Source organism: Delphinus delphis, chromosome 9, assembly GCF_949987515.2.
Source record: "Delphinus delphis chromosome 9, mDelDel1.2, whole genome shotgun sequence".
Classification (NCBI taxonomy): domain Eukaryota; kingdom Metazoa; phylum Chordata; class Mammalia; order Artiodactyla; family Delphinidae; genus Delphinus; species Delphinus delphis.
The window spans coordinates 4,545,110-4,566,273 of NC_082691.1; the positions used below are offsets into that span (position 1 = coordinate 4,545,110).

The 21,164-nt window shown below is 42.6% G+C and overlaps 1 protein-coding gene across 3 annotated transcripts in view; it reads right to left on the bottom strand.

Annotated features, from left to right (window-relative positions):
- The window catches only part of COBL (cordon-bleu WH2 repeat protein), a 259,545-nt gene that overhangs the window by 132,225 nt on the left and 106,156 nt on the right, over positions 1 to 21,164 (bottom strand). For all 3 annotated transcript variants that reach the window (XM_060020105.1, XM_060020107.1, XM_060020106.1), the window contains exons 5-6: positions 20,119 to 20,216; positions 15,983 to 16,057 (exon numbers count right to left, since the gene is read on the bottom strand). In XM_060020105.1, the coding sequence (XP_059876088.1) occupies positions 15,983 to 16,057; positions 20,119 to 20,216 (173 nt within the window). The remainder of the gene's footprint in view (positions 1 to 15,982; positions 16,058 to 20,118; positions 20,217 to 21,164) is intronic.

The window sequence follows — 21,164 nt, forward strand, 5'->3', positions numbered from 1 at the left end:
ATAAACTTATGCTAAAACAAATGTAAACATAATCCCCCCACCCAAACTTACTTGTATAGTATTATTTCATCACTGAATGAATTTTATTTAATTAATATTAAGTATTATTTCCACTTCATCAATGAAAATCAGAAATTGAATTGAAAATTAATATTTTAAGTAACATTAATATCTTATTACTGAAATATAATTAACTTCAGTAACTTCATTACTGAAATTGTATTAATTAAAAATGAACACATTTAACATGTGTCACCAAATTTAAATTGATAAAGGTTCTGCTGTTGCTTCTGTTTTCGGTTTATGCATTTTCCATTACCTAAAATCTCACATAGATGCTTACATTCTCTTACAAAGTAAATGAGTAAAGTGCTGCAAACAGCAAGTTAATTTGAACTCAGACCGTTTGCTGACAGCTTCCCCCTTCGTCCTGTCAAGGGAAAGAGCAGAGAGCGAGGCAGCCTTGGGAGGAAGGCCCAATTCTTGGTCCCACTTCAGGGGTAACATCAGGGACAACCAGCTTCCAGCAAAACCCAGTCTCCCTTCTTTGATTTCAAGCCAAGTGCTGTCACATGGTAGCCAGCCAAGACCTACTTCCCAGGCTCCTTGCCGCTGTCCGTGGCCTCGTCATTACATTTTCACGAATAAAACGTGAGTGGACGTGATGTCCAAGCAAACTCCAGACTGGCCAGTGGAAACCTCTTTTCACCGTCATTCCTTCAAATGGATGGACAGGGAGATGATGGTGGGCATCTGGACTCTTGTGTCCTTGAAAGGTTAGGGTCTCCATCCCTGGACAACTCCAGTCCTGGAAGGCCCATGGGCAGAATCGAGAACTTCCGATCCAAGCCTCTGAATCTGGGGACCCACTTGTTACAGCACCTCAGCCTACCCTTATAACTTGGTGGCTGTCCTCAAAAGATGTGCGTGCCATTGATCTTAGACAGTAAAAGCCCTGAATTCGTGCAGACAGATGGGAAAATATGCTACTGTTTTATTTATTTTTTTAAAATTGATCCAACGTTTGTATATATTGTAAAATGATCACAGTAAATCTAATTAACATCTGTCACCACACACAGTTACAGAATGTTTTTCTTGTGATGAGAACATTTAAGATCTGCTCTCTTAGCAAATTTCAAATATACATTACAGCATTATTAACTATAGTTCCCATGCTGTACGTGACATCCCCATGACATTAATTTTATAACTTTTATAACTGTTAGTTTGTACCTTTTGACTCTCTTTACCCATTTCATCCACTCCCCACCCCATGCTCTGGTAACCATCAATCCATTCCCTGAATCTATGAGCTCATTTGTATGTTTACTTATTTACTTAGATTCCACGTATAAGTGAGATCATATGGTATTTGTCTTTTCTTTCTGACTTATGTCACTTAGCATAATGCCCTCAAAGTCCATCATCCGTGTTCTTGCAATGGCAAGATTTCATTCTTTTTCATGGCTGAATAATGTTCCATTGAATATATGTACCACATTTTCTTTATCCATTTATACACTGATGGACACTTCAGTTGTTTCCATATTTTGGCTATTATAAGCAATACTGCAATGAACATGGAAGCACATATATGTTTTCAAGTTAGTATTTTTGTTTTCTTTGGATAAAAACCAAGAAGTGGTATTTTTGGGTCATATGGTAGTTCTACTTTTAATTTTTTGAGAAACCTCCATGCTCTTTTCCACAGTGGCTGCACCAATTTACATTCCCACCGACAGTACATGAGGGCTCCCTTTTCTCCATATCCTCATTAGCACTTGTTATCTCTTATTTTCTTGATAAAAGCCATCCTATCAGGTGTGACATGATATCTCATTGTGGTTTTGATTTTCATTTCCCTGATGATTAGTGAGGTAGAGCATCTTTTCATGTGTCTGTTGGTGATTTCTATGTCTTCTTTGAAGAAATGTCTATTCAGATCTTGTTCCCACTTTTTACTGGAATTGTTTGGGGGTTTTTTGCTATCAAGTTGTATGCATTCTTTATGTATTTTGGATATTAACCCATTATTGAACATATGATTTGCAAAAATTTTCTCTCATTCAGTAGGTCGCCTTTTCATTTTGTTGATGGTCTCCTTTGCTGTGCAGAAGCTTTTTAGTTTGATGTAGTCCCACTTATTTATTTTTGCTTTTGTCACCTATGTTTTTGGTGTCAAATCCAAAAAGTCATCATCAAGACTGATGTCAAGGAGCTTACCACCCATTTTTCTTCTAGGCGTTTCATGGTTTCAGGTCTTACATTCAAGTCTTTAATCCATTTTGAGTTCATTTTTATACACAGTGTAAGATAGTGGGTCCAGTTTCACTCTTTTGCATGTGCCTCTGCAGTTTTCCCAACACCATTTATTGAAGAGACTATTCTTTCTGTATATTTTTGACTCTTTAGTCATAAATTAATTGACCACATATGAGTGGGTTTATTAATAGGCTCTCTGTTCTATTCCATTGCTCTGTTTGTCTGTTTTCATGCCAATGCTATAATATTTTGATTACTATAGCTTTGTGATATGGTTTGAAATCGCGGAGCATGAAGCTTTCAGCTTTGTTCTTCTTTCTCAGGATTGCTTTGGCTATTCGGGGTCTTTTGTGGTCACGTACAAATTTTAGGATTGCTTTTTCCATTTCTATGTGAAATGCCAATTGGAATTTTGATAAGGATTGCAATAAATCTGTCTGTTGCTTTGGGTAGTATGGGTATTTTAACCATATTAATTCTTCCAGTCCACGAGCATGGAACATCTTTCAATTTATTTTGTCTTCTTCAGTTTCTCTCTTCAATGTCTGACAGTTTTCAGTGTACAGGTCTTTCACATCCTTGGTTAAATTTATTCCTAGGTATTTTATTCTTTAACACGCAATTAGTAAATAGGTTTTCTTAATTTCTCTTCCTGATAGGTTGCTATTAGTACTATATAGAAATACAACAGATTTCTGTATGTTGACTTTGTATCCTGCAAATTTACTGAATTCATTTATTCTCACAGTTCTTTGGTGGAGTCTCTACAGTTTTCTATATATCGTATCATGTCATCTGCAAATAGTGACAGTTTTACTTCTTCCTTTCTTATTTGGATGCCTTTCATTTCTTTTTCTTGCTAAACTGCTCTGATGAGGACTTCTAATAATATGTTGAATAAGAGTACTGAGGGGGACATCCTTGTCTTATTCCTGATCTTAGAAGAAAAGCTTTCAGTTCTACCCTTGAGTTTGATGTTTGCTGTGGGCTTGTCATATATGGCCTTTTTTATATTGAGGTATGTTTCCTCTATACCCACTTTGTTGAGAGTTTTTTTAATCATAAATGGATGTTGAATTTTGCCAAATGCCTTCTCTGCATCTATTATGATGATCATATGATTTTTATCCTTCATTTTGTTAATCTGCTGTAGCACATTGATTGATTTGCTGACGTTGAACCCTCCTTGCATCCCTGGAATAAATCCTACTTGATCATGGTACACGATCCTTTTAATGTATTGTTGCTAATATTTTGTCAAAGATTTTTGCATCCATGTTCATCACGGATATTGGCCTGTAATTTTCTTTTCTTGTTGGTGTCTTTGTCTGAATCAGGGTAATGCTGGTCTTGTAAAATGAGTTTGGAAGTGTCCCCTCCTCTTTTATTTTTTGGAACAATTTGAGAAGGATTGGTGTAATTCTTCTTTGAATGTCTGATAGAATTCCCCAGTGAAGCCGATTGGTCCTGGACTTTTGTGTGTTGGAATCCCTACCGTTTTAAACAGTAGTCTTAAGTAGAAAATCTGAGAGGGTGACTGTTTGGATCTAACAATGCAGAACAAGTAGAGACCAATGTGTTATGCCCCGCACTGCAACAGACCCTTCCCCTTAATGGGAGTGGCCACAGCTAGCCTTTCAGACCTCCTAACCCTTGACCCCGGGTCATAATCTGCCTCCACATCAGCTCAGAAATGGCTCTGTAGCTTTATTCTACTCTGGAACAAGGCAATAGACTCAACCTCCCTCAGCTCACCTGACTCATGGGTCCTGCTGACTCTGCATCATCCAGAGGATGATTTCCAAGAATTATCTGACAGCAAATCGATACGCACATGGTCCGCATCTTCTCATCTGTAACCACAGCACCCTAACTTCTAGTCTCAGTTTCTCAAGAGTAAAGTAAATCCCCCCAATGCTATTTCTACCTCGCTCCTCAGACGTCAGCCTGGGTAGAGCACGACATCCTCAAGACGGCGGGGGATGCCGGTCTCGGCACAGCACCTGAGAGCACAGCAAAGTTCTCCTCACTTCTGGGGACCTGCAGGGGCTACTGCTGCTCCCTGGGTAGCATCACGGGGGCCAAGATAGGAAGGGGCTTTGAGAGCGTCAGATGACAGGTACCATACAGCTGACGTCATTCACAGTGCCCGTGGGGCAGGTGCTACTCCACAGGAGGAAGCAAAACCTCAGCACGACGTTGTTTAACCAAACAATCCAGACTGTTGTGACTCATCAGCAACACTAAAGTGAAGTTCCTCTCTCACCTCTGCCTTAGGGACTCACATGGGCCGTGGAGCACCCACCCTCCTCTCCGACACAGTGTGTCATAGAACAGGCTGGGCCGGGGGTAGCACTGGTGTCTGGCAGGTGTTTGGAAAGGTGGCCATGGGCATGCCTGCCAGGTTCTCCCAATCCCTGACCGACACGTGCAGGTCAAGGAGAGGAGGGGGCAGCAACAATTCTCCAAAACTGTCAAGAGAAGTGTGGAACATCATCTCTTACTCTGAAATTCTTTCTACTCTCCTCTTTCCAGGGAGGGAATCATTCAAAATCTTTGCATAAAACTTATAGTGCTGCGCAACTTGGGATATAAACTTCAGCATTGGGCTTCCCTGGTGGCACAGTGGTTGAGAATCTGCCTGCTAATGTAGGGGACACAGGTTTGAGCCCTGGTCTGGGAGGATCCCACATGCCGCGGAGCAGCTGGGCCTGTGAGCCATGGCCGCTGAGCCTGCGCGTCCGGAGCCTGTGCTCCGCAACAAGAGAGGCCGTGATATTGAGAGGCCCGAGCACCGCGATGAAGAGTGGCCCCCGCTTGCCACAACTAGAGAAAGCCCTCGCACAGAAACGAAGACCCAACACGGCCAAAAATAAATAAATAAACACATGTGGGGTTTAAAAAAAAACAAAAGTTCTTGTATTGGCCAACTTATTGAAAGTTATTTACAAGGGGGGAAAACAAAAACTTCAGCATTAATAACTTGCTTTTTTCTGTGTGTAACTTGACTCTGCTTATACTAAATGTTTGTCTCTAGTAACAAAATGAACCAGAAATCAGTTTTCTTTGGCTGTACTCTGAACATGTCATGCACACGCTCAGCGGGCACATATGAGGTCCTTCCTCTTGGTTCCAGGCACCGCCCTAGTTGCTAGGGATAGAGTCATGAAAATATAATAATAATAATGATAAATGGCTCTTGCCCTCATAGAGCTTAAAGACAGCTCTCCTTGGTAATGAAAAGACTGCACGGTTCATATGTGCTCTCAGCTTCATTTGTACAGATTTCAACCTCTTTCCCCATAAATTAATACTCAGAGCCAGATACCTGAGACGTAGTGTGTGTTGAACAGACTGCAACTAAGACCAGTAAACGCCTGACTTAGGGAGCCTGAATGGAGGAACATTACAGCTGCTTGGTACTAGTTAAGTTTTACTCCATGAGTTGTTTAGAATCTGTTCTAGGTCCCATGATGGTGACTTACATGGAGGAGGGCCTGTGTCACCTGTAATGAAGATGCTAACATCCACTCTGCCAACCTCCACTCAACCACATGGGATTCACCTCACACCAAGACAGAGATGGCAAGGAGGTTCAGATGCAGGTGAAAATCACATTTTTTTTTCTGTAAATCATGGTATTTTCAAAGAAACAACCTTCATAACCATCTGCATTTATGATTTGCTTGTATCTTTGTTATAAAAAGCTAGAAAATCATCCAGACAATATATGACAGAAATCCACCATGCTAAAGGAAACAAATATCAAAGACAAACCACTTAGGAAAGATCACTAAATATGTATTTTTATAGTTTAACCAAATACTCTGATCAAATATCTATCAATATCTATGTCATATATTTTATGTGAGCCAGGGAGGCAAAACATTCCTTTCTCACCTTTTTATTTTTCTTAGTTTTTCTCCCTTTTCTATCTCCCATATCCAATCAGTAGGTACTGTCCAAGTTTATCAAATTAACTCAGTCTGAAGCTCGGTGCCGACATTCCTGAACGGTGCCTCCTGAAGGCTGATCTCAGCGTCTCCTCCAAAAGGAGATGCCAAGCTCACTAGGGTCACCCAGCAGGAAACGTCACGAGCAAGCCTTAGGCTTCATTGGAGGCTGTCCTTCAAGAGTTACGCTTACGATGTAATTATAGACGCACAACGTGTCATCTGGGCAGCAAACGTTCTTCACCAGGTAAATATGGGCATCATTCCGACCGCAAGATGAGAAGAAAGCTCTGGTCCTTCTCACCCCAGACTGAGGGTCAGACACTGAGAAGCAGGAAGTCATATATTCAGTGTGTTTCCAATCTAGAGCCATGGCAAACTGCCCTTGACGCGCGCACACCTGCACACGCACACGCCCGGCAGCACCCGGCCCCTCCCCTCTGCGGGCAGCACAACCTCCCCACGTCCCCTGTGGACCAGCTCACAGACTTGGCCCCAGAGTAGACCCTACTTGTCCCTCCGCTCTGTGTGCTTCTCTCTAAGCCCGACTCCACCTCTCCACCCAGGAGCCAGGGCTCGGGGCCTTGGCTCTGAGCACAGAGCTTCACCTGGGAGCTCATTAGAAATGCCAAATCACAGGCCCCATCCCTGGCCCCCCTAAATCAGAATTCTCACAAGACCCCGCGATGCCCTTGCGCTTGGAGTCTGAGTAGCGCAGGGTGGGGGGCACCCCTGTGTGTGTCTCTCCTGAACGCAGGGCGTAGCCTGGCTCCTTGCTGTAGCCCAAGTGTCCGGTGGCCCCCTGGTCTCCTACTGCAGAGCCTTGGTGAAATCTGCCCAGAGAGGGGCTCGGGCAGGGGCAGAGGGGCGAGGGATTACTGTGTGAGGCGCCCTGCATCTTCTTCCTTTGCTTCCCCCCGCCCCGTCCCTCCCGTCTGTCCTTCCTTGTCTGTTTTTTTCTCAACATTAACCTTTCTTATTCTATGAGTGAAGATTCAGACTTTGGGAAGGTGTGGTACATATAGACAATGGAATACTACTCAGCCATAAAAAGGAATGAAATCTTGCCATTTGCAGCAACATGGATGGACCTAGAGATGATCACACTAAGTGAAGTAAGTCAGACAGAGAAAGACAAATACCATATGATATCACTTATATGTGGAATCCTAAATATGACACAAATAAACTTATTTACAGAAGAGAAACAGACTCACAGACACAGAGATCAGACTTTTGGTGCCAAAGGGGGAGTGAGGGAGAGAGAGGGAAGGATCGGGAGTTTGGGGTTAGTTAGTAGATGCAAACTAGTATATATAGGATGGAAAAACAACAGGGTCCTACTGTAGAGCACAGGGAACTGTATTCAACATCCTGTGATAAACCACAATGGAAAAGAATACGAAAAAGAATAGATAATATGTGTAACTGAGTCACTTTGCTGTACAGCAGAAATTAAAGAAAACATTGAGAATCAACTATACTTCAATACAATTTTTAAAAAAATTCAGACCTGGGAAAATAAATCCTTACATACATCGCTAAAACAGACAGACATACTGTGCACTGTTTATGAACATATAACCATTTACTGTATTTTTAAAATATAAAAGCTTCAAAAGGGCTGTTATCCCTGGGGAAGGAAAAGGGAAAGGGGTCTGCTATGGTTCTAGAGGCAGTTGTGTCTCCATTTGTCATATTTCTTAGAAATTCTCAAAAAGACATGAGACAAATTGGGCTAAACGTGAACATCTGTTAATCGTGGGTGGTTGACTCATGACTATTTATTTTATTTTGCAACTTTTATAAATTGGAACTATACCAACATTTTGCAAAGGGGAGAGGCCCTGACAGCGGGTTCTGTGTCTAAGGGGGGAGCCTTGACCTGTGTAGCAGAGGGAAGTTAGGGCCTCCCCACTACCACTGGGAGTGCAGACCTGTAATCAGCTCCGCAGGAAGTAAAGGAAGGAATCGAGGTCAACTGGGGCACCTTTCAGATGGAGACATCAAGAAAATATGACAAGATGGGAAGAGGCAGCAAAGGCCACAGTGAAGGGAGAAGAAATCCAGCCCAAACCACACCAGGAGAGAAGGAGGCCAGGAGTGGGGCCTTCAGGAGGACCCCAGGCTCCAGGGTGGGCAAACCAGGCCGGGGGGCATCCGATACAGGTCACCTTGGGGCAGGGCCTCGAACATACGTGCAGTCGTTGGAGGATGCTCGGCGAACAGATGGAGAGGCAAGCGGCCTGCTGCGTTTGGAACAGAGGGGGCGTGGCAGGCGGCAGCCCCAGCTGCACTGCCATCGCCTGTAAGAACTGGGAGAAGCTGGAAAAGAAGAGCATGGAGCTCAGGGGCCAAGAGATGCCCAGGAAGAAAACGAAGCACAGCGCTGGGGCGGGTGCAATGAAGCAGGTGGGCAAGGATCTGGGAGAAGGTGAATGCACACACCCGGAGAGGCTCCAGGCTCACCACTTGTCAGTCTGGGCTGAGACTCCAGAATACCCTGTCTGGAATCCCGGGGGATGCTCCCCGGATGAGAGGAGGCGGGGAGAGTGTCTGGGGGTGGCAGGCTGTGGAGGACGGTCTCAGGCTGAGTGAGGCGAGGCCACCACCACAGTGGTCATGAGGCGTCTGGCCAGGATCCCCCTTCACAAAGCCTCGCTCTGCCTGCTAAGTGCACAAGGCTGCACCCAAAGCAGTGAGGCCAGAAAGGAGGCCGTGGACGAGGCTGGGAGAGAGGCCACGGGGAGGCCAGCAGGAGAAGTGACCACGGGGAAGAGGGAGGCAGTGGGATTCGGGAGGTGTTCTGAAGGTAGCAGGTGGGCTTTGAGCTGGATAGCAGATGGAGCGTGGAGAACGGAGGAAGCAAAGGGGGCCTCCAAGGTTTGGGGCTAAGCCACTGGGATGACAAGCTGCCTTTCCCCAAGTGGAGAGGGCACGGAGGGACCGGGGGTCTGCTTCTCTCTGCTACCTAGTCTGAGAAGCAACTTGAATGCCATTCACTCAACCAAGCCATGTGCAGGCAACTGCAATTCTACGGATCTCTGCTTGTCCATCCAAGCGCAGGAGGTCACAGAAGAAATACAGACATTAGGAAAAAACAGATACTCATGCTTTAAAGGAAATAAGGTAAATCAGTATTTTGAAAGGGACGTTTTTTACCGCTCATTCCCTACAAACATTGAATCCTCAGCTAAGAGGTTAAATGTCTACATTTCTTCTTTTCACTTTGAGAACGAAGTATTGGCATGAGGCCCTTCAATCAACCTTTTAGGCTCTAGTTAGAATATATTATTCCCATTCTAAGAATCCAGTGTTTCGGATAAAAATTCCTTGAGGCTTTAAAAACAAAACCTTCCTCTGACAGTTTCCAGATTTGCGCTGGAGAGCACGTGACCTGAAAACTTTAAAAACTACTGCGAATGGGCAAACAGGTATGCAAAGAAGTTTAGGATCATTTTTCTAAATTACATTTTTGGGTCTGCGCCCTTTCCACTCTTTGATAGAAGTTTCATATCCAAGACACTGGATCTGAAATGAAAACCTGAGTGGCTATAAGTACTGTTATTTGTTGCTGGTGGTACCACCCTCTGGGGAAGCAACGTGGAAACATATGTTGTCTTGAAAGCCATAAAACTGTCTCACCCTCTGATTCCCTAATACCTTTGCAAGTCTCTATTATAAGGAAAAGTCCCCAGATGAATATGGGCTCTGGGGACGAAGACGGTCCTCTCATTATTTATAGTTCCAGAGAAAAAAAAGCAACAAGTAACGGGGCAGAGTGATGCAGCTTAGCGAGTGCCAGGAGCCCTGGGAGTGATGATGACAAACCCATTGCACACACGGGGGAGGGGAGGCTGTAAAGGTCACAGAGTTGTACGTGCTAAAGGCAGAATCCAGATTCAAGCAAACAGAAACAAAAGCCACACTTTCCCCTCTTCCTGGATGATCATATACAACCTTTAAAAAGTTAAAAGACCATTGTTGTACCAGAGCGAATTGTAAATGACATGATGCTAAAGGAAAAAAGCACAGCACTGTGTACATCACAGTTGGCCTTAGGCACCAGAAAGGCTCAAGAGAACATACAAAGTGACGAGAAATGGTGTTGGGCTGTTGGCATTCCACGTGACTCCCTCACTCCCCATTTAAAACTTTCCATATGGTACTTATTTTATAATCTTGAATATAAACCGTTTTTGAAAGGTATACACTAGACTTTTAAAATATCTCTTCAAAATGGATGTATAACAAAAATTAGTTCTATATCCCAAACGTGGCTCATCCCTCGATTTTGTGAATGCTCAAAAAACAGCAAATTTTAGCTTTGTCAGGCCAGGGGTTTCAGCAGGGCTCGCTGTGTCTGGACAAACACTGCCCCCTTGTGGCGGATCTGACGACACGCATTTGGAGGGGCCAGCTCTTTATCATCCACTTGGGACGGGATTCTTAACAGGCCCGTGCGAGCTGGGGAGAAATACAGGATCTCTGATGAGCATGGGGCTCAGGGCACTAAATTATGGAGCTTGCTTTACAACTTACTTTTTAATAACTTTTTCGGAAAGTGTCATGTTACTGATGGGCATCCCTCTCAACTTCTTGGGCTCCTAAGGGCAGGACTTCAATACAGCAGCCGTCGCCATCCTGGCCAGATGACTCTGCGGGGACATTTCAACCTGGACCCCAAAAGCTTATTCAGGCTTTGGGTCGAGAATCACTTCAGAACGTGGTGAGCAACTCCTAGGATGATGGAAACCTTCCATAACTGCCTGAACAGGGGAAACATGGCCCCAGATGATTTTTTTAAATTGAGGCAATGCTTTTTAAAAATCATTCACCAGAAGATTTTAGAACAATGGTAATAAGCAACACAATGGTATCTGGTATGGCTCACGTTGATACATTTTTAGATTGGTCAAATTTATAGCATGTAAATGAAGGCCAGGGGCCTATAAAAGGTCAGTCACTACAGTTCGTTTTACAATTTGCCCCAAATCCCAGAGTTAATAACAGAAGCAGATTAAGAACTCGGGTCCTCCTCTTCCTCCACCAGAGCATTACTGACCACCTTACCAGATGCTACCGTATTCTGCGCGTGTGGCATTTCTGTGCGCTGGATTACAAAGGAGCGCAGGTGTCTTTGCATCTGGTGCAGAGTTCATACTGCTGTCTATGTGACTTAGGAAAAGAGCAGAGGATGGAGACGGAGGCCTGAGGACCATTCCCACCTCGCCGCCAATCACATCCTGTGGACCCTGACCACGTTCCCTCCATGTGTCTCAGGGTCCAGATCTGTAGGATGTCACGCATGCTCAGAGAAGGGACAGTTTCCCGGAAAATGCCAAATTCCAGGAAAACTGCTTGAAATTATTCGTGAGGTGTTTATATTCACTCTGATTCAAGGGTCCTTTGATTAAGAAAATGAAAATGTATCTTGGAATAGACTAAACGTTAGTTTACATAAAATTAATCTTTCCAGGAAAGATCTGACTACTATCTGACTACCTACATACCTTAGGATAATTTTTTTTTTAAATGCGGATCTATTCTCTTCCGACTCTTCAGGTTACAAATATAAGAAACTAGTTGCATTTTCTCAAGGAAAAATAACAATACTATCTGGAAAGTTTCTAATGAAGCTCTGATCCAGTTTACTCACCATTTCAGAGTGCTTCCTAAAGTTATTAGCCGAGCTCTATAATTGCTAATCCTTACAAGGGTGCTGCAGGGTGGATGGCGTGATGCCCGTCATACAGATGAAGAAAGGGGAGACAGAGAGGCCCCCTCTGCTGCCTGGGAATAAAAGCTCAGCTCTACAGCCCAAGGGCAGATGCCTGCACTCAGCTAGGAGTCAAGGGCTTGGGGAAATTTATAAAAACAGGAGCAGCGCTCTGAAGAAATGTTACATCACCAACTTGCTTGATAAAAGAAAGCATGATCTCAAACATAGATCAGACATCACAGACGTGAAGAAATATAAACACGAACATAAAACACTGGGAAACATAAGCAGACATCAGCGGATTTGACCAGCCACTTGGCCTCCGGAAGCTGGGAATTTCTGCGTCTGTGTAAGGAAGGCTGCACCAGCGATGTGGGGAGGATGAAATGAGATAATTGAACTAAGCACGGGCCTGGCACAGGCAGGCAGGTAGTGGCAGCTGTGGGCATCGTCCTCTTTGGCCAGCATTATTTTATTAAGTGCTATCCTGCCCTGGGCCTTCAAACCCAGTAAACTTTTATTTCCAGGTGAATGGTTAATCTACCACACTGCAGATTCCTTGATTGACTTTGATTTCTAGTAAAAGTCACACGTGATTTTAAAACATGAAAAAAACAAACAAACCCCCTAGAGACCACTCCATATCTGTATTCAATGATTTTCCTGCTTCCCTTAAACCGCTCTGTGTAATCAGTTCACTTAGCTCTACAACAAACCTGATGACATAATGATGTGGAGTCTTCATGTCTAAGAATATGGCCCGTCTTTCCATTTGCACCACTCTACTTTTGTGTGTATTTGTAGAATTTTATGATTTTCCTCATAAATGCTTTGGGTATTTCCTATGGACTTTTGGCCTAGGTTTACCTATCTATCTATCTATCATGTCATGAATGTGTTCTTAGGCTGCATTTGTAAGAAAAAAATCTCACACAGATTAGCAATGCCCACTGCAAAACTTATACTACCATCCATCGCTGTAGAAAAAGCAATAACTCCTGGCACGTTGTAATAACCAAAGAGGCGTGAGGGGTCAAGCCCTTCAGGGTAGTTGAACAGATCCTCTACTCAGACACAAAGTTTGCTGGCAGAGTGTGTGAAATATTAGAAGACATTTTCCAACAATCTGTGGCCAAAATTGAGGCTGACAAAAGATAAGCCTTACAGACTAATTGAGTCCACGGACATTTTAAACCATCCTCAGTGGATTTAAGTCTGTTTTATAGCAAAGAAGCAGCATTGCTGATGTGGTTATGGTAAGGAAAGACTTGCTGAAGATTATACAGCTGAAGAAGAGACCTTCTCATTACGTAATTGTACTCAGGTTAATTTGGGGTCAGATGAGAATACTGGTCACATGCGTTTCTATGGACGAGCTGCGGTCACCCCAGGCTCCAGCCCGGCCTGAGTTCCCACCACGAGTTAAATCCTTCTTATTGGAAACCATCAAGATTTGGTTGTCAGGAAAATTGAGAGCTGATTTTCAAAGAGCATTAAAGTATGGAAATCAAAAGGGAAAACAGCGTCAAGTCCAGGGCATTAAACTCCTGTGTTTTTAAAGTGATGGATGAGAAACTGAGAATCCACAGTTGCTACCTTTAGATTCAGAACTGAGGTTGATAATTGTCAGGAGGATACATATTAACACACTCAAACTAAAAATATGACTTGACTTTTTTTTTTAACCAAAAGTAAATGTGATTTGGCTTTTTGATTGGACAATAAGGGCCCATTTTGCTAATTAATTTATATGGCAGACATTCTCCATAAATCAAATGGGCTAAATCTATAAACCTAAGATCCTGACAAAAATAGACTTAAAGTTTGGGATGATATTTTTTTTTTTTTTTTTTTTTTTGCGGTACGCGGGCCTCTCACTGTTGTGGCCTCTCCGATTGCGGAGCACGGGCTCCTGACGCGCAGGCTCAGCGGCCATGGCTCATGGGCCCAGCCGCTCCGCTGCATGTGGGATCTTCCCAGACCGGGGCATGAACCCGTGTCCCCTGCATCGGCAGGCGGACTCTCAACCACTGCGCCACCAGGGAAGCCCTGGGATGAGATTTTTAACATTCACTAAAAAACACTATTTTGGCAAAAGTGAGTGAAAACTGACAATATGTCAATTTCCTCAGTGAAAACTGACAATATGTCATTTTCCTCAAAACTTATTGATGATATATTAGGTTTAGAAAGTGCCTGTGACATCCATCAGCACACACAGTCACACTTTTTTTTTTTGGGTGGATGGATGTTAACTAAACTTAATTGTGGTAATCCTTTTGCAATGTATACATACATCAAATCATTATGTTGTATGTCTAAAACTAATACAATGTTGTATGTTGATTATATCTCAATTTTTAAAAATGGTCAGCTTTGCTATCCCTTAGCTCAGATAAACATGTTAGTAAAATCAGTAGCTGGGACACATGTAATTCTAACTTGAGACTTCTGAAAAATATAACATGAATGAAAAGAAGAGTTATGATGTCAAATTGCTCATTTTGATTTACTTTAAGTGTCTAGAGACAATTTATACAATTTCAGAAACTATATCACACTTAATGATACTACTTCTTTATATGTATATTATACTTTATGAATAAAAAATTTTTTTCACAACATATATTATTGGATTTCTACTGTATTTGTTCCTTTGGGAGAGATGTCATCAAACATTATTTTTAAAAAAGACAAAGTGCCTCTGAGTAATGAGTGTAATTATTATCTGAGAAATCTTGATAAAGTGTTTTTCTTATACCTCCCAGATGTCAATAACTTTCGTGTGATTGAGTAACAATCCCCCTGGCAAGTCAAATGGCTTCCAAATCTTGGCTATTGACCAATTAAACGAGAACCTAGTCAGGTACAGATAAAAGATCAATCAAAATAATATCTGATAATAGATCACTATGTGATTGACCAGAAGGACTTCAAAGAATTGAAAGGCACTGTTATAGCAGTAACCTTTTTCATCCTCTTGTACTTATTTATGCAAAATATTTCCTCAGGGTTTAAACCAATAAAAACAGAAAGAGTCACACAATTAATGTTGAAGCTTTTCTGGTTTTATCCATAAATGATGTTCATTCATGGGTATATGGAATACATTTAAAAATTACCTTTCATCTTATTAAAAGGTATCTTTTCAAGAAAGATTTCCTTTTCACACTTAACAATTATATATCAGCAGTTGTTAATATATTTATATTGTTTATATTTATTTGCAATTGTAATAAGAACTCAATCTAGAAGAGTATTTTCCTACCCACAGTTTTATGATCACATGAAATTTAAAAACCTAATTTAGATAGACATTCTTGTTTTGTATCACATTTCATTTCAACTATTTAAAACAGACTTTTAAAAACAAAATATATATTGAATAGAATACAATTTTACATGGGACCAGTGCGGAAATGTGAAGTCAAGAAAAAAGAAGAATAATGCAACATGTTTTATTGTTATAGAAGAGTTTGTCTCTGTGATTTGTCTATGTATCTATGTGATTTTTAAAGTGATCGTATCAAACTTTATTAGATACATTTAAAATGTCAATATTTATAAGATGCTATGAAATATTTTCCTTCAAGTATTTAAAATTATGAAGAAGCTTTTTGTATGCCAGCTTTGAAATGCGAGGGCACAGAAAGTTTTAAAAAATTCTTTCAACGTAGGGCTGCAGAATTTAGGAAACAGGCTGTGTGGCTCCAAAACCATCAGCTGCTCCTGAGAATGCAGGGAAGTGGTTTCAGACGGTGTAACTCAGTTACGCTAATGAAGGGCCCTCCCGATCACGCCGGCGGGGGCTGGAGAACTGGAAACTAACACATTCGGAAAGTAACACATTCCTCATCTTCTGAATGCACCACGGGCAACTAACAAGGAAGCCACATGAGCTTTGTGCAACTATCTAGTTTATAAAAACCCACAAAACAAAAAACAACTAAACTAATCTATAATTTCATTTCCCGGAAGGTGGTGCAAAGCTGCCAGAAGCCCCACGAGGTTAGCGCGAAGCCCCTGCGGTGTTAGTACTCACGTTCGAGCCCCTTCCCAGTGTGGACTTGGAGGCATCCTCATCGCTGTCTGCCCCCGGCTGCCTGAGTTGCTCTGCCTGGAACAGAAGCAGGACCCCCGTCACCTCCAGGTGACAGCAGCATCACACAGAACAGTTGTCCTTAGCAATTATTAAAGCAAACCACGCCAGCCTGGCCGTCCCGCAGGGCAGCAGCATCTGCGTAAACAGCTGTAATCCACGGCCCCGATTCTTAGGAACCTGAAAGCTGTTCTAAAATAGTCCCTAAGCAGTGCTCACAGATCTGACAACCACAGTTTTGGAATTCATGACTCATGGAGTGTGAGTTTCCATTTTGTCTTTTTCCCCAGAGCATCTCTTTTGCTTAGAAGAGATGCAATATGAAAACAGCAGTGGGTCTGAGCTGATCAATTAGCTCCGAAAACCAATTAATTCAGTAGGTTTTGAGGATTTCTACGTTTTAAATTCAGTTTACCACTGCATTGCTGATCGACTGGATACACATCAAAATAACTCACCAGGTACCTCACTCCCTATCCATAAAAGGTGAACAATAATGACATCTCACTTCATGGTTTAAAAGAAGGTTTCCCTTGATGGTGTGGTGACCTCCAGACAGAGAACCACCAGGTGCCCTGGAAAATACAGCTCTGGGCCACACCCTGCCCTCCCAAATGAGGATCGTTGGGGATGTGACCCAAGAATCCAATTGTTACACTAGATCTTAAGGTGATTCTAAGGTATTTTCAGAACTACTTGGTTAGGAGAATAAATAATGTCAAAATGAAACAAAGTTATCACGTTGAAAGAACATTAAAATACCAAAGTTTTAAAACAAGGAAGGATACCTTCCCTCATTGACTTCAGCCAAAATGATATCTTTTTAAGCGTATTCTCTGTTGAGATTTCACACACACATATGCATGTTTTTTCTTTTAAGTAGATAATAAAGACCCACTTTAACTTTAAATGTCTCCATTCTTAGTATTTTGCTCTCAGACATGTATAGACTATTTGGCATTACAGGATTTTAGAAATCATTTAAAAAATGATTTACTCAGGACTTCCCTGGTGGCCTTCCAGGGAAGGAATCCACCTGCCAATGCAGGGGACATGGGTTCGAGCCCTGGTCTGGGATGATCCCACATGCCACGGAGCAACTAAGCCCGCAAGCCACAACTACTGAGTCTGCGCGTCACAACTACTGACGCCCGCGCGCCTAGAGCCCGTGCTCCGCAACAAGAGAAGCCACCACAGTGAGAAGCCCACGCACCGCAACGAAGAGTAGCCCCCGCTCACCGCAACTAGAGAAAGCCTGCACGCAGCAACAAAGACCCAACGCAGCCAAAAACAAATAAACACATTTATAAAACTTTTAAAAATAAAAGAAACAATTTACTCCAAACCCTCCTGCTATTAATGAAGAAAACCTGAGACCCAGGCTTGCCAGGCAGCCTACAGTGTGTGGACGGTGAGAGCCACGGCTCTGGAAAGACAGGCGGGTCCGAATTCTGGCAACACTAGCCCTGGGATTTGCTCAGAATGTGCAGCCTGGGCTTCCTCACCTGTACAATGGGGTTGATAAGGCCTCTCTCGCCGGGTTTATAGAAGATGAAAGGAGGGTGCGTTTAGCACAGCACCTCCAACAATAAAAACAGAGAGAAACAAGGAAGGAAAAGGTTAATGCCCCAAACAACAAATAATCCAGGAAGGTTACGACTGTAGAAGGGCAGTTGAGGGCAAAATAAAATAAAATAAATGAGAGGGAAAGATGAGGTGTATGAGAAAGGAAAAACACTTCTAGCCAGTCTAAGACCGAAGAAAGATGGGGTAGGGCGGAGGGAAAGCCCCTGGGACCCCCAGACCAGGCTTCCTCACCATCTGTGGCGTTTTCACAGGTGTTTCAGACTCTCCTGGAGAATGCTCTGTTAGACCATCACATGCACTCAGCTCTTATGCTGCTTGAAACAAAGGCATTTCTAGATTTCCTACTGACTGCGCTGGCAGTTTCATGTCTCAAAAGCAGGAAGATACAAGAAGAAGGGCTCTTGAGATCTTGGTGTGAGGAAAGGGTAGATTTTCTGTGAATTAGAATAGTGAGAACCCAAGAGGCCAGCGGTGCCTGCAGTCCCAGCAAACTGACCTCAAATGTCAGGAAGCATATTACCCCGCCATCAAAAAGAATATGTGGTACATATATACAATGGAATACTACTCAGCCATAAAATAGAATGAAATAATGCCATTTGCAGCAACATGGATGGACCTAGAGATTATCATACTAAGTGAAGTAAGTCAGACAGAGACAAATATCATATGATATCGCTTATACGTGGCATCTAAAGTATGATACAAACCAACCTATCTATGAAACAGAAACAGCCTCACAGACATAGAGAACAGACTTGTGGTTGCCAAGGGGTGGGGGAAGGATGCAGTGGGAGTTTGGGATTAGCAGATGCAAACTATATTATATAGGATGGATAAATAACAAGGTCCTACTGTACAGCACAGGGAACTATATTCAATATCCTGGGATAAACCATAATGGGAAAGAATATGAAACAGAATATATGTATATATAACTGAGTCACTTTGCTGTACAGCAGAAATTAACACAGCACTGTAAATCAACTATACTTCAATAAAATATTTTTTAAAAGATGACAGGAACCAGGAACCCAACATTAATAGAGTGAAGGGAAATTCAAATGTGAAACTGAATCTGTAATTTCAAGGAATTCTGGCAGGAAAGGAAAGGATGGGGGAGGAGGGAAGAGGAGGGGGACAGGATGGTGGGGTGAGGGCACAGAAGATCTTAAGTAGAGACACACACGGAGCAGAGATTTTCAAAGGACACATGGAAGCAGGGGGAAACACACACAATCAGTAATAAGACAGAGAATGAAGAATCCACTATCAAAGCATCAGGTGGTCAAGAGCAATTCACTGGAGTTTGGCAGAGATTCCTGAGGACAGGGACCTCTCACTAGTTCAGGTGGCGACTCCTCTCTGGGCTGCCAGCTTCCACCCAGCGTTCTCACTGACCTCTCATCTCCGAACCACAAGCTGACCTGGGATCTAACCCCAGGACCCTGAGCAAGTTTATTTCTTTGGGCCCCAGCGTCCTCATCAGGAACACGGGGTGGATGGTAATTCTGACCCCGTGGGCTCCGGAAGGTCAGGACACGTGCAGGCTGGTGCACAGATGCAAGGGCCATGCAATGGGCAGGGAGGGCTCTGGACCAACGTGCGTCCACCCTACTCACGCCTCTTCTACCGCTCCGTGGACGGCGGACGCTTCCAAACCCGGCTGGCGGATTAAAGACTAACGTTCCCCACGATGGTTCTGTCTTTTTTAGTGCCATCTACTAGTTAAGAGAAAATACTTGACCCAGCAAAATAAACCTTTTTCAGCCAACACAATAGAGATCACAAGCATTTTCCTTTCTTGGTAGTTAGAAGGCCTGTATAGCTTGAGGGTTCAAAGATGATTTTAAACGTGTTCATTTTTACTCTCTGTACTATGACTTTATAACACTGTACCCAAATTACGGTTTTAGGATTTATTAACTAAGACCAACCAGATCAATAAAATTAACTTATTCAGCATGTTCCCAAATCATATGGGGAAGAGCAGGGAACATCTAAAATTTACTGGCAAATGGACCCACTCAACAACTCATGTTCTTCTCCACAAAGCGGCCCCTGGGCAGCTCCTTGAGGCTGCACCAGGTTGTACAAGTTCTGAAGATTTGGTTCATTTGGGATACTGGGTATTTATATAAACTTAACCGTACCATGCATTCACTTATCCATCCATCCAGAGGCTGTTTACTGAGCTTCAACCTCCTTCCAGGACTGTGCAGGTACCAGCAGAGAGGGTGCATGGTTTCGTGTTCTGCTGGTGAATTAAACACCATCACCCAAGACCACTGTTTTAGGAACCAAGTGTGGGATATGAGAGGCACTTGTGCATACTGACACGACACGCACCCTACTCCCTGAAGGAGTGAGGACTCCTACGTGTATTTAGATAAATTCCAAGAGAGGCTGAGGACAAACATCTCAAGAAACTGTCTGTACAGAATGCAGAATCATAGGTCAATTTGATTGATATTTGATACTGAATCAATTACCTTACTATCGCTTCTTTTATTAACTTTGAAAAATCCCAGAATTTTTTTCTTCTCTTTATCTGTCTCACCGTTGCCAAGTGATGATTTTCTAAAGGTTTCTGGGGAAAAAAAAAAAAGTACTAAGTTATTTTTCAGCATATGAAACATTAGATTAAGTACTTTAAAAATATCAACAAATGATTTTTTTTTACTCTAGTCTCAAACTTTAGTTCTTATAAGAGAGCAAAACTATTTCTCTCAAAGCGTTCTGAGCCACCCAGAGCCTCCAGTTGGGTTTAGGAAATCTCTAAAGGTTCTTATAATCTTTAGTATTGTAAAAACAAAACAAAACAAAACAAAAAAACCCCGAATAAATCCAGAAGTTCTAGGGCAGTATTGTGCAACAAAAATTAAAGGGACTACATACGTAATTTTGCATTTTCCAACAGCTGCACCAAAAAGAACCAGGTGAAATTGATTTTAATAATGTTTTATTTAACCCAATAGATCTAAAATATTAGTATTCCATCACATAATCCATATAACATTATTAATGAGGTGTTTTACATTCGTTTTGGTACTAAGCCTTCAAAATGCACTGTGCACATCACGGCACATCTCAGCTTGCACCGGCCACATGCCTCGTGCCTGACGGCCATGCCTGGTTTGTGACCATCAGACCGGACAGCACGGCTCTCGGGACTGCGGCACCTGTGCTAAACATCTGCTTTAAGAATTATGAGGGTGGCGGTAAAAACGCAAACTAAATAAACTACATCAACAGCTTCCCGGCTTGAGGAGCCCACTCCTTTCCAGAACGTGGAGTAACAGTGATGGTTTACCCAGGGGACATCTGAAATAACCAAGTCAGCTCCTCCATGACCCATGTCCCCTGATTTTTCTTCCTCTACCTCAAACAGGATGTTTTCCTTTTTCATTACATTCTCTAGGGGACCTGTTTTTTCTTCTATTGTTGTTTTTATTCTTGACTTCTAAATCCTCAATCTTCTCCATTTCCTGGGGTTTTCTTCAGCGGGATTTTCGAGCTAGAAAGGATGTTCTGGAGT